The 13,441-nt window shown below is 44.4% G+C and overlaps 1 protein-coding gene across 2 annotated transcripts; it reads left to right on the forward strand.

Moving 5' to 3' along the window:
* The first annotated feature begins 3,957 nt into the window (after positions 1-3,957).
* LOC125510577 (cation/calcium exchanger 5-like) lies at positions 3,958-9,684 on the forward strand. 2 transcript variants are annotated; one of them, XM_048675797.1, is made up of 3 exons: positions 3,958-4,869; positions 8,694-8,811; positions 9,120-9,684. In XM_048675797.1, exons 1-2 carry the CDS (start codon positions 4,159-4,161, stop codon positions 8,736-8,738), a joined length of 756 nt encoding a protein of 251 aa, XP_048531754.1. In that variant the 5' UTR covers positions 3,958-4,158; the 3' UTR covers positions 8,739-8,811; positions 9,120-9,684. The 2 variants fall into 2 exon arrangements, with proteins under 2 accessions (XP_048531754.1, XP_048531753.1); XM_048675796.1 differs by lacking the exons at positions 8,694-8,811; positions 9,120-9,684 and adding an exon at positions 7,727-8,531 and having other exon boundaries at positions 3,971-4,869.
* The last annotated feature ends 3,757 nt before the right edge of the window (positions 9,685-13,441 follow it).

Here is a 13,441-nt window from a genome sequence, read left to right on the forward strand (position 1 = left end):
TCAGTGAGTCGATCAAACGTGAGCTGAATATTCTCATTGTCGTTTCTCTTGAAGTGGTTGAAGAGGTTGCGAAGGACACTGATTCTTTGATCTCCCTGGGTTGAGACGCCTTCGTTGACCTTGGAGAGCCAGTCCCAGACTAGCTTGGATGTTTCCAGAGCACTCACACGGCCATACGTTCCTTTGGTCAGATGACCACAAATGATATTCTTGGCAGTGGAATCCAGTTGAATGAACTTCTTGACATCAGCAGCGGTGACACCTTCACCAGCCGTGGGGACGCCATTCTTGACAACATACCAGAGGTCGACATCAATGGCTTCAAGATGCATGCACATCTTATTCTTCCAGTAGGGATATTCAGTTCCATCGAAGACTGGGCACGCAACGGAGACTTTGATTATCCCTGCAGTCGACATAGCTAAAACTCCAGGTGGTTAAACCGAATCACACAGAACAAGGGAGTACCTTGCTCTGATACTAATTGAAAGTGCTAGTGATCGACTAGAGGAGGGGGGGTGAATAGGCGATTTTTATGAAAGTCTTCAAAACATGGAAGTTTCGAAGACAAACGATAGAAACAATCCTATTACCATGCAACGGAAGATAGACTACACTAGGCAAGCCATAGTCAAGTATTCAATGAAGTGAAAGCACAAAGACTAATAGCAGCTAGGCAGTATAGATCAGGACGGAAGATAGTATGAAGCCAATCAGAACAAGCAGTCACACAATGAAGACAAAAGGATAATGCAAACAGGCAATCACTTCAGAAGGACCAACTGCAAATAAAGAGATGGGAAGGATAGAACCAGTGGCTCGTTGAAGACAATGATTTGTTGGACCAGTTCCAGTTGCTGTGACAATTGTACGTCTGGTTAGGGAGGCTGAGATTCAACTCAGAAGACCGCGTCTTCACCTTATTCCCCTTGAGCTAAGGACACCCAGTTCTCGCCCAATCACTCTGGTAAGTCTTCAATGTAGACTTCCAAACCTTCACAGACTTCGTTCACCGGCGATCCACAGTGACTCTTGGATGCTCAGAACGCGACGCCTAACCGGCTGGAGGATCCACAGTCCTTAAGTGTAATAAGTCTTCAGATTACACAGACAAGAAGACTTCAGTGATGCCTAACACTCTTTGGCTCTGTGTGTTTAGGGCTTTGTCCTCGCAAGGATTTCTCTCTCAAAGGCTTCGAGGTGGGTTGCTCTCAAACGACAAAAGTCGTGCACTAACTCTGAGCAGCCAGCCAATTTATGGTGTAGGGGGTGGGCTATTTATAGCCACTAGGCAACCCGACCTGATTTGTCCGAAATGACCCTGGGTCACTAAGGAACTGACACGTGTTCCAACGGTCAGATTTCAAACACACATGACAACTTTACTTGAGCTACAAGCAAAGCTGACTTATCCAGCTCTCGATAAGATTTGCTCTCATTGTCTTCGCTCGAATACATAAGATTTGGGTTAAGCATCACTTTAGTCATTCTGACTGGTTCACTTGGACCCCACTTAACAGTACGGTGGTTTCTATGACTCAACAAAGAAGAAAACGAAACAACGAAACAACTAAGTCTTCGCGCTCCATAGTCTTCACACAATGTCTTCTCTTGTCATAGTCTTCAATGTGAATACCTTCACATACCACCTTTGTCTTCCATGTCTTCATACATTTTTAGGGGTCATCTCCGGTAGGTAAACCGAATCAGTGAGGGACTACTACCTGTGTTGTCCTGCAATTCTCACAAACACATTAGTCCCTCAACCAGGTTTGTCGTCAATACTCCAAAACCAACTAGGGGTGGCACTAGATGCACTTACACATCTTCTGTGTAACCTCCTTGCCGCCGCCACCCAGAAGAGGTGGTTTCGCCATGCACGCGTCACCTAGGGCCCCCTAGATCAGTGAACTCCCCCCTGAAGGGGGCACCGCACCGCACACCGTTGAGGGAGAGTTTCGTCAGCACGACGACGTGATGACGGTGATGATGTTATACCGACGCAGGGCTTCGCCTAAGCACCGCTACGATATGACCGAGGTGGAATATGGTGGAAGGGGGCACCGCACACGGCTAAGGAACGATCACGAAGATCAACTTGTGTGTCATGGGGTGCCCCCTGCCCCCGTATATAAAGGAGGGAGGGGGAGGTGCGGCCGGCCCCTAGGGGTGCGCCTGGAGGAGTCCTACTCCCACCGGGAGTAGGACTCTCCCCTCTTGCCTTGTTGGAGAAGGAAAGGGGAAGGGGGAAAGAGGAAAGGGGGGCGCCACGCCCCTTCCTTGTCCTATTCAGACTAGGGGGGAGGGGGCACGCGGCCTGCCCTGGCCGGCCCTCCTCTTCTCCCTTAGGGCCCATGTAGGCCCATTAACCCCCGGGGGGTTCCGGTAACCCCCCGGTACTCTGGTAAAATCCCGATTTCATCCGGAACGATTCCGATATCCAAATATAGGCTTCCAATATATTAATCTTTATGTTTCGACCATTTTGAGACTCCTCGTCATATCCGTGATCAGATCCAGGACTCCGAACAACCTTCGGTACATCAAAACACAAAAACCCTAATTACGATCGTCATCGAACTTTAAGCGTGCGGACCCTACGGGTTCGAGAACTATGTAGACATGACCGAGACACGTCTCCGGTCAATAACCAATAGCGGAATCTAGATGCTCATATTGGCTCCTACATATTCTACGAAGATCTTTATCGGTCAAACCGCATAACAACATACGTTGTTCCCTTTGTCATCGATATGTTACTTGCCCGAGATTCGATCGTCGGTATTCCAATACCTAGTTCAATCTCGTTACCGGCAAGTCTCTTTACTCGTTTCGTAATACATCATCTCACAACTAACTCATTAGTTGCAATGCTTGCAAGGCTTATGTGATGTGCATTACCGAGAGGGCCCAGAGATACCTCTCCGACAATCGGAGTGACAAATCCTAATCTCGAAATACGCCAACCCAACAAGTACCTTCGGAGACACCTGTAGAGCACCTTTATAATCACCCAGTTACGTTGTGACGTTTGGTAGCACACAAAGTGTTCCTTCGATAAATGGGAGTTGCATAATCTCATAGTCATAGGAACATGTATAAGTCATGAAGAAAGCAATAGCAACATACTAAACGATCGTGTGCTAAGCTAACGGAATGAGTCATGTCAGTCACATCATTCTCGTAATGATGTGATCCCATTAATCAAATGACAACTAATGTCTATGGTTAGGAAACATAACCATCTTTGATCAACGAGCTAGTCAAGTAGAGGCATACTAGTGACACTCTGTTTGTCTATATATTCACACATGTATTATGTTTCCGGTTAATACAATTCTAACATGAATAATAAACATTTATCATGATATAAGAAAATAAATAATAACTTTATTATTGCCTCTAGGGCATATTTCCTTCAAAAGCACCGAAGAGCAATTTTATAGGTGGCGCCTTTTTTTTAGAGAATTTAGAGCATCTCCAACAGACGCGGGCTAGCGCGACGCGCTAAAAAAAGTATACAGCCCCGAAATAGCGCTTTTGCGCGCGGGAGGTTTACCAGACGCACAAAACCACAGCGCCCAACCTGGCGGACCCACGCGCAGCTGCCCGCGCGCTCAAGCCGGCGTCCCAAATTTGTAGCTATGCTGCCCGCGTGCACTAAATTTACAGCTTCGTTTTTGTGCGTTCTTTATTTTACAGCTTCTGCTGGAGCATTATTTTTGATCACGCACGCGCTATATAGAAATCTTTTTCAGCACGCGCCTTATATAGCGCGTCTGTTGGAGATGCTCTTATAGGTGATGCCTTAAGCGCTAAATAGAAATTGGGCAACAAATTGCATTCTTTGGAGTTTGGACCGTATAAACATACAACGGCCCGCCTTGCATATAACCCCATCGTGGGCCGGTCCGCTCGTCCACGCGTGCTGCATTTCCACGTTCTCCGCGGAACGGGACCCACCACCACTAAGTTCGGCATCGGCCACTCCGCCTGCCTTGGTGCTGGTGGTGGGATTCGCCCAACGCGTCGGGCGTCGGCGTCCGTGCCGATCCCACTCACTGTCGGCCATCTCCACCGAAATCCCCCACCTCCCTTCCTTGCGCCAGCCATTACTTCACCACCGCCGCGCGGGAGCATCGGCAGCTAGCGCATGGCATGGCCTCCCTCCCATACACCGCCGCCGCCTGCGCCTCCGTCAGAGCCGACCCCGCCCCGGGACTCCTCAACTACGCAGCCGTCCACTCCTGCCTCCTGCGAGCCGACCGCCGCCTCTCCCTCCCCGTCCTCGCGCTCCTCCTCCTCCTCCACTTCCGCTTCCTCGCCGTGGCCGCGGGGGCCCACTTCTCCCCCGCCGTCTCCCGCCTCGCGTCCCGCCTCCGCCTCTCCCCTTCCATGGCCGCCGTTACGCTCCTCGCGCTCGGAAACGGCGCCCCAGATGCGTTCGCTTCCGCCGCCGCGCTACGCGGCGAGGGCGGGCTGCCCCGGGCCGGGCTGGCTGCCATCCTCTCCGCGGGCGCCTTCGTGTCCGCGTTCGTCGTCGGCGCCGTCTCCCTTATCGCCGCGCCCTTCGCTGTCCCGCCGGCTTCATTCACGCGCGACGTCTTCTTATACCTCGTCGCCGCGTCGGCGCTTTTCTACATCTACCTCAGCGCTGAGATATTCCTGTGGCAGGCCGTCGGGCTCGTGCTCTTCTATGTCTTCTTCGTCGGCTTAGTGTTTTATATGGATTTGGGCGCGGCGGGAAAGGCAGTCAGCTCTGCCGAGCCGGAGATAGCGAATGGCATGAGCCGCGGGGCGATGGACTTGCCAGTCTCAGTGGAGCATCAGAAGCAACGCAAAGCTAGTTTGTGGACGGTGCTCACCAAGGTACTATGAACGAAGCAATAGTTTATTCTTCTATTGAATATGTCCTGAAATTTGAGTAGACTGAGACAGCATTTCAGCAATTCTAGGCAATTGGTCTCTTTGGTAGCAGTGTCTTCGACAAGAAAATACTCATTTAAACTGTTGAATACTTGGTTTGTTTATTTGCAGCTGTTGTCAGTGGGGTGAGTTGACTTTATCCTTTTGATGGATTACCTTAAGCGTTTGTTCTGAACTGAGATTCTCAAGAAGAAAGAATATTAAGCACTTAGAAAAGTATTTAATCTGCTAGTTGGCCAGAAAAGTATTCATATTATAGCATGTACTCCCTCTGTCCCAAAATATAAGAACGTTTTTGACACTATGATAGTATCAAAAACGTTCTTATATTTTGGGACAGAGGGAGTAGTTCACTTGTAGTTTAGGATGTTGCATTCTATTTGATTTTTGTAATATTGATAGGATCAGCAAGTCTAGCACATAATCCCTTGCATGAAAGGTTGCTGAAGTGATAAAAATAAGGATGCTCATCACTTACTCATTTTCTTCACTCTTTCCTGCAGTGACTTAGTTGATTCACTTGTGTATTTTGGAGTGTTGCATTGTACTTATTTTTTTATATATAAAGGCAGTAAGTCTATCATATCCAGTCCATTACATTTGCAAAGTTGGTGAAGTTACCAAAGTAAGCATGATAATCACATACCCACTTTCTTTCACTCTTTCCTGTAGCTGCTTAGTTATTTACTGCTAAGTTCAAAACATTGCGTTCATTACATAAAGAATATACTCCTAAAACTGTACAAATCCAAGCACCTTACCTAGCCACGCACCTGTGGCATGACCAAAGTTAACTTTGCCAATAATGGCTGCAGCTGCAGCGGACGAACTATTCCAACAATCTGTCCTGGCTGTTTGGACATTTCTGATTCATATCTATAGTTGTGAAGGGTAACTGTTGCATGGGCAGATTAGGGTTTTGTTTGGAGTGTAAGATGGGCACTGTGTTAACGTCTCTTCTGTATCTTTTCGTTTGAGAAGACTAGATTTTATTCATTTCAATGAAATCATACACAAGTGAACAGACAGTAAAAGTTAAAGCATATTGGTGAATTATAATCTTCATTTTTCCACTGCAATGAGAGATAACCGAATTTGTTCTATGACCATTGCCTGGGGTTTTCTTAGCCTAGGTAGCGAACACTTTTAACTCTTACCAATCAGTTTGCAACCTAAGATAGCTTTAGCAAGGCTAAATTTTCCTTGCTCAACTGGGCAAAGGATCTGGTTGCATACAGCATGAACTAATTGGATGGTGAACATATGCCATGATGATCGATTAATATCTAAAGAAGATGATAACGGGACCACAAAGTCTAAAATTAATATACGATGGAGAACACTCAGATAGGTGGCAACCACTGAGTTATTCAGTAATACGAGTTTCAGAAGCTATTGTGGCCTATGCTAGAATATATACCTGTATATCTTCATGGAATACCACACTGACACTGGCTTTGTTGTGCTTGGTCAGCCGCTAGCAGAAGAACTTGTTTCTTCTTCTGTCTTAAGTAAGTTCTAGTTAGAACCCATATAACCAAAGGATACATTTTAGCAGTGAAGCCTGCTATATACATAGGAAAGATGATAAAGTGACCAAATATGAGGGACCAGGTGAAAACCTAGTGACGCCTAAATGGTTTGACTTAAAGCTATCAAGTCCTTCTCATACAGGCATCTCATCCCCGTTAATAATTAAGAACATGCGGTTGATGCCATTTTCACATGGAGTAATGGCTAAAGGTTGCATGCGTGTTGCAGCTTTTCTACAATCCAGCTGCACATGTATACTCAACTGTTTAGTAACATGACCACTGGTACAAGTTTCAGTGTATGCTTCCATTTCCTCATTCTTAACATTTGACGCCGCACAGTCTCAAACAGTTTACAATCTTGTACATATTTCAATATCTTAAACATTTTATATGCTTAATTGTGGATAAGCCTTTCATTTGAAATATTTCAGTTCGAACTACTGCAAAGTGCAATGGACTTCCATATTTTGCTATGCAATGACATAGATGCAATATAACTCGATATTTCTCTGTACTGACGTTCTAAAACTAGTTGTTTTGACTTTTAATCTTTAGATGTAAAAAATCATAATATGGTCTAGCACGAGATTAGGAGGAATGCTGCACAATTGTTTTGATGGCTACTCAGATCTGAACCTTTTATATGGAAGAGAGAAAAATAGATATCAAGATTATGACGAGTCTTTGACTTTATATTTGCTTATTCTGCAAGGTCACACTATTGTCTATATCCTTGCCATGTCTACCACGATGTTCTTAAGCTTTACCATGCCATGGGAGACATAGAAACCATATTATAGTTTGTGTTATCGTTCCCTGTAAATCAGATACGAGAGCAGATGAAGATCTTTAACAAAATTCGATATCATTCATCCATTCTAAATGAGATAGTAACTGGGTGAACTCATGTCTTGTTGGTGGTCAATAAGTGCGAGCAATTACGAAATCTATGGCAAGTCTTCTCATTTTAGGGCAGTGTTTAACTTTACTCACTGTCAAGCATCAGCTATGTTTTCTTCTCATAGGAACATGTTTATTTCTTTAGTGAAAATATTTTGCTGTTTGATCATCTGCAGACTTTCTACGTATACTATAGAGCTCATGATTGTACTTGCAACAAGAAATCGATATCTTCTTGTTGCATCTTTGAAGTACTCATTGTAACGACACTTGGTTTCTGGTTCACTTTGAGATTTGAATGGAAGCATAAGCTCCTTTCTTAACCTTGGATTTTCATGATACTGATGGCTATCTACCTGTGGCAGGTAACAAGAGTTTGGGATTGGCCTGTGACATTTCTTTTGAAGCTCACGATACCCTCAACGCTTCCTTCTGAATGGAACAAATTTTATGTCTGTGCCAACATCTGTCTATGCCCTCTCATACTACTATATTCTTTTAGCTCATTCATTCCATTGGATAGCCGAATAGTATTTCTTCTCCCTCAAATCCGCTTCCCCCTCTGGTCTGTTGTGCTTCTGGTTAGCTTTTGTTTGGCTCTATCCCACTTCCGTTTTGAGAAAGAATCGCCAGAAACAGAAAGCATTGCAAGTACCCTCATATCGTTTGTAATGAGCGTCTTCTGGATCTCAACCATGGCCGGAGAGCTCCTGAACTGCCTGGCAGCAATTGGAGTTATTATGGATCTCCCTCCAGCTATACTTGGCATGACAGTCTTGGCATGGGGGAATTCTGTCGGTGATCTTGTTGCTGACGTGGCACTGGCCAAGAACGGCCAACCTACAATCGCCATTGCTGGCTGTTTTGCTGGCCCAATGTTCAACATGCTCGTTGGATTAGGAACTGCCCTAGTGATGCAGACAGCAGGAGTGTATCCCAAAGCCTTTGTACTTGAATTCCATGTTGGAATTGTTGTTGCATTTGTGTTTCTTCTTCTGAGCTTGATGGCAACCCTGTTGGTGGTAACCTGGGCCAGATTCCGGGTACCCAGATTCTGGGGCTACTGCCTAATGGGGCTCTACATATTGTTTACCATAGTGAGTATCGCCATTGCGAGCTCTTCTGGATGATATATTTTCTATATAAATAGAAGCTCATAGATTGTGTGTACGGTAATTGTTTGCCATTTCAAGCAATTGCATTTGAAAGAAGGCCCTTCTTGACTTATTCTAACTGTCATGGTATATGTGAGGGAAAATCTGTTCATCAAGTGCTAGGCCATGTAGTATTTACATCAATGAAAGCTCTCATTCCATATTTTATGAATTGCAGAGGACACAATACTCTGACATCATCTGTCTACTTCCACTTGGATGAGTTGTCATGACTAGGCAATCTCATCGAACACAGGACAGTTTAGTTTTCCTCACTCCCCATGCACAAGACACAGGTAAAACAGTTACAACCTCCTGTTTCTTTACTTAAATCGTAGGAAACCTTGCAAACTTCACCTGTGACCTCGATCGATCCTGAATGACAACCACATCGCTAGTCCGGCAGTCCTTGTCGTCTCAAATGTGCCACCTTGTAAACTATTCCTCGTAATCTACTGTACTACTTTATACTTTGAAAAATCTAGAGCATGGGTAGTCCGACTTCCTCTCCAATTTATATATAATTTATGATTGCGGGCAAGTTTTGTCGAGCTATTGATTATTTTCGATCTCTTTTTTTTACTAATTTTTTGAAAGTTAGCAGGAGAACTGCCAAGATTCCATTCAGAAGAAGCCGACGGTTGCTCGGTTTATCGAGGGAAACCGGCCGAAACCTGTATAAAAAATGCACCACACCTAGCAAACTAGGACCAAAGCACAATCAGAAATACAAGAACGCCCAAAGGCCGGTTAACACAGCACAAACAGAAAAGTACATTGTCTACAGAAACAGCATCATCGTACATCACCAGCTGTGCTCACGGCCGACGACTTTGACTTCCCTGAACTTCACCAAAGAGCACCAGTTTGCCCCATTGCATTAGACCGCCACAAGCATGTTTGATTTTTTTTTTGAAGCCCCACCCGTAGAACAATAGTTCTACGGTATTTTCTATTAATAAAAATAAGGTACAATTTACAAATGACCTGCAAAAGGTCCTTAAGAGGGAAGAGAAAAAACTATCCTATGCCTGCCTTAGGAATACAAATCATCTTATATGTTATTATCTATCTACTGAGAGAAGCTAGCAGAAAATTTATTCTTAATCCTATGTTTAAGAAGCAGAATGTCTTGCTTGAGGAAATATCGCCATGCCTGTAAAGTTGGTTGTTGAGCATGAAAAACCTTTCCATTTGTCTGAATCCAGATGTTCCAACAACCCAAAATGATAATCTCTGCTGCGAATTGCTTTGGAATGAGTTTGCTAGCCAGAATGGTGTCCTCATATATGGAAGTACCTCTTTGCCTGTTTGGAATCAGTGAGTTCCAGCATTCTTGTGCAAAATTGCAGTCCCAGAGTAAATGCATGTTTGTTTCCTCAGCCTTTTCATTGTTGACTGGGCAATATGGATCATCTAGATGCATGCCTTTTCTCTGGAGAAGTGCTCTAGTGTTCGTTCTGCAGTGTGCCACTAACCAGAAGAAGATTTTATGTTTTAATCTGCTAGAGCTATTCCATGTGAGTTTGAAAATAGGGTGTTCATCTTTCTTTCAAGCAACAGATGGTAAATGATGACCTTGTCGACGCCAGAGAGAGAAGAAATATCTGACGATAGAGGAGTGAATGTGCCGCTTTGATCTCGAGAGGACGACCAACATGACTCGTCTAACGTTGCATGCACGTCGAGTGTGCGTCGACTACCCAACAATACCGACCAGCTTCGGACCCGAACGGACGTGTCTCCGCCACCGCAAACACCACCCCCACCTTGCCACCGCCAGCTCTAGACCAACCACTTCAACGCAGTCCAAGTGCTCTGCCAAGAGGCTAAAACTCCAAAAGAAAAACCCGACGGTTCCACTGAAGAAACAACGCCAAAGGCATCGTCCATCATCAATCTGACAAAAGCGGATCTTGGTTTTCACCCCAAGAGTAGAGCTCGAGGGTGGGAGAGGTGCGAAATCTCCTCGGTGGTGATTCCAACAAGAAAATAGTATCTATAAGTATGGTCATCACCGGCTACGAGCAGGAATTTCTTCCAGAGATACAACACACCTAAGCCAGAAACAATGGCCCGAACAAACCTGTACCACCATTAGCCGCCAGCATGCATCTGACCTACAACCAGGTCGCAATGCAACCAACACACGCGATTGTTTCTCAGATGTGCTCATAAATATAGAATGTGCGTGCGCGTTCATACGTGTATGTGAGCAATTTTAATTGTACCGTGTTTTAGAAAAAAAACGCCCCACGCATCGCGTGTATGTGAGCAATTTTAATTGTACCGTGTTTTAGAAAAAAACGCCCCACGCATCGCCCAACCAGGACCCCCGAGTCGCTGGAGGCGATGCTGGGGTCTCTTGGTTGCTAGTAGGCCACTGGGGATTGTCACGACACTACTCATCATTTTTTTTGAGGATAACACTACTCATCATTTTTAGTAGGACCAGTTGCAATACTTTCAAGTTAGACTTGTTCTTATGTTTACCCGCAAAAAAAAAAGACTTGTTCTTATGTTAGAAAAATCTGTGAGCATATCATTGTATGATTGCATCAAAGCTAAGAGACATCCGAGTATAGGACTGGAAAAGAGTTTAGCTGAAATACAATTGCATTCCTCAAGCTAAACTCTTGGGTGAATTGATGTCGCATGAAACTCAACATGGTTTCAGAAATACAACATTTATCCGTGCCCTGACTGTGTGAATTGATTGGTAGAGTGGACCTCGAAGGAGAAATGCTCCGCCGAACCTTTTAATTCTCGTCAGCATCAATACTACTAGTACCTAGGAATAATCATGGACCAAGATTATTTAGGACCTGGGATGGAAACTATGGGCACATACAAACGATACCATCCATGCATAGTTCCTCCCCAAGATGCTTATAGCAAATACTCTAGTCCAAGCAGTAGTACTACAACTTGCAATATTTATATTTGAAAAATGTAAGAAACCATTGGCCGGTGCGAGCTGGTGATTACAGCGACAAGATCCTTTGTTGGCTTTTGCATCTTGTAATTCCTTGTATTTCCTTTGGTACCAAAAGTCGCCTTCAAGTTCAAGGTGATTGGAAGACAGAGTTTACTGAGTAATCACCTTAGGTCTGCATCTTGTCAACTTGCTGCTGCCATTGTGCGCATGTCCTTTTTATCAGACAATCAGATAAACTCTGGCAGAAGATTCAGTGCTTGTCATCATCAAGACAAGGTAAGAGGTAAAAGCACTTCAGCAGACTACTCTTTATTTTTGCTTTCGATATGACCAATAGATAATTATGTTTGCATCATTGCTCTCTAGTGCGAATGAAACGAAGGCGTTGTGACAACGTTTTAAAACTTGATCAAATTTGAACTTAGCATTTGCCTCTATCTGAAAAGGACACCAGAGCATTATAATGATTTATGGAAGTAAATAAAGAACTAAAGATATAACTAAGTTTTAGATGAAAGACTCATATTGAGTCTAATTTTTTATTTAGAAAATGAAGTTGAAACCCCCGGCCTCTGCATCAAAAGATGTACACAACCATTTTTTTATTAAATTATTCAACAAGGATCTGACAAAATCATACATCAAACAACCTGAAGCCACCACTCCATACCTACAAACTCAGACATGAGGGATGCCATTGCTCAAATCACGAATCTAGATGGTTAAAAGAGATAGGAGAAGTAGACCTATGCTTTGGTGAACCCTCTCTTAAATACCTCAAAAATCCCACAATAAATCAGTGATTTAGAGTGTGGGAATGGTGGGGGAGTTCTTCTCAAGATCTAGTCAAGAGAGGAATGAGGTGGTCAACCACCTGCCGGAGTGGTAGGTGACTTATATCGAAGGTTAAAAAATGGCCATTGTGTTGCAATAAATAAGGTCCCAGACACTCCGACCATTTCGACCCTGAGACTCCGACTCTGTTGTTACGCGCAACTCAGAGGAGCAGCATGGGCAGAACAGGTTGATTCCTCGGGACAACGGTCGGAGACTCTGGGCAGAATGCCGTGAGACTCTGGCTCCAACCCGAGGGTACATGGAGAAACACCCAAAAGAAATTGGGAGGCTCCAACTCTGAGATGAGGGCACCCGGATAACAAGACAGAGTCTCTAGCTAGGTATCATTCCCGAGACATAGCCTAGCCGGTAAGAGGGCACCCTAGAGACTCCTAGGCAAAGTGCTGAAGACTCTGGCTCGAGCCTAAGGTTGCCCAGATGAACTCTTGGAGTCTCTTGTTGGGGCATCACCCCGAGCCAGTACACACAACGGGTAACAATAGAGGCCCGGAGATTCCGCCCCTACAAAAACCCTATTTTGCTTCAAATGGCTTAAGAAGTGTTGCTGCCTTCTGGGTTTGGGCTTGGGAGAAGGAATAGGGTAAGAGTCCATGACCTGAAATTGCTTCCCAATAGTCCCCTCTTGATAGTGCAAGATCCCTAATACTCAAGAAAATAAAAAGAAAGGCTAAATAAAATAGCCTCCAAGATGAACTTCTTGAGCATTTGAATGTTCGACGATCCTCGATCCATGTCACTAGATAATCATGAGGCTAAAACTAGAGTAAAAAACTTATACGCCAATATTAGTCCAACTAATTTGTCATCATCAATACCAAAACAATAATTAAATGGCACATTGCACTCTTAGGAGTGGGAGTGGCCCTAAACAACAAGCTAGTACTTCACGAGCATTTCAACAAACCCTTTTGTGTGCACGTAGGAAATATGAACCATATGATGAAATCCATAAGCACCAAGCTATTCAGTCTTCACCACAACAACATGCGAGATCAGCTTATTACAAGGTAAATACCCAAAAGTTATCATCAAAGTATCGAAAAACACATGCATGTCCATGTCTCACATGTCAACACAACCAAATTGTACCAAACTTGAGCAATAGGTACCGATAGCAAGCAAGCATGTAC

Source organism: Triticum urartu, chromosome 5 (genome assembly GCF_003073215.2).
Source record: "Triticum urartu cultivar G1812 chromosome 5, Tu2.1, whole genome shotgun sequence".
NCBI lineage: Eukaryota > Viridiplantae > Streptophyta > Magnoliopsida > Poales > Poaceae > Triticum > Triticum urartu.

Coding starts and splice junctions, on each gene's coding strand:
- LOC125510577 (XM_048675796.1), top strand. CDS start 4,159: ATGGCCTCCCTCCCATACACCGCCGCCGCCTGCGCCTCCGTCAGAGCC. Junction 4,870..7,726: donor TGTGGACGGTGCTCACCAAG/GTACTATGAACG, acceptor TACCTGTGGCAG/GTAACAAGAGTTTGGGATTG.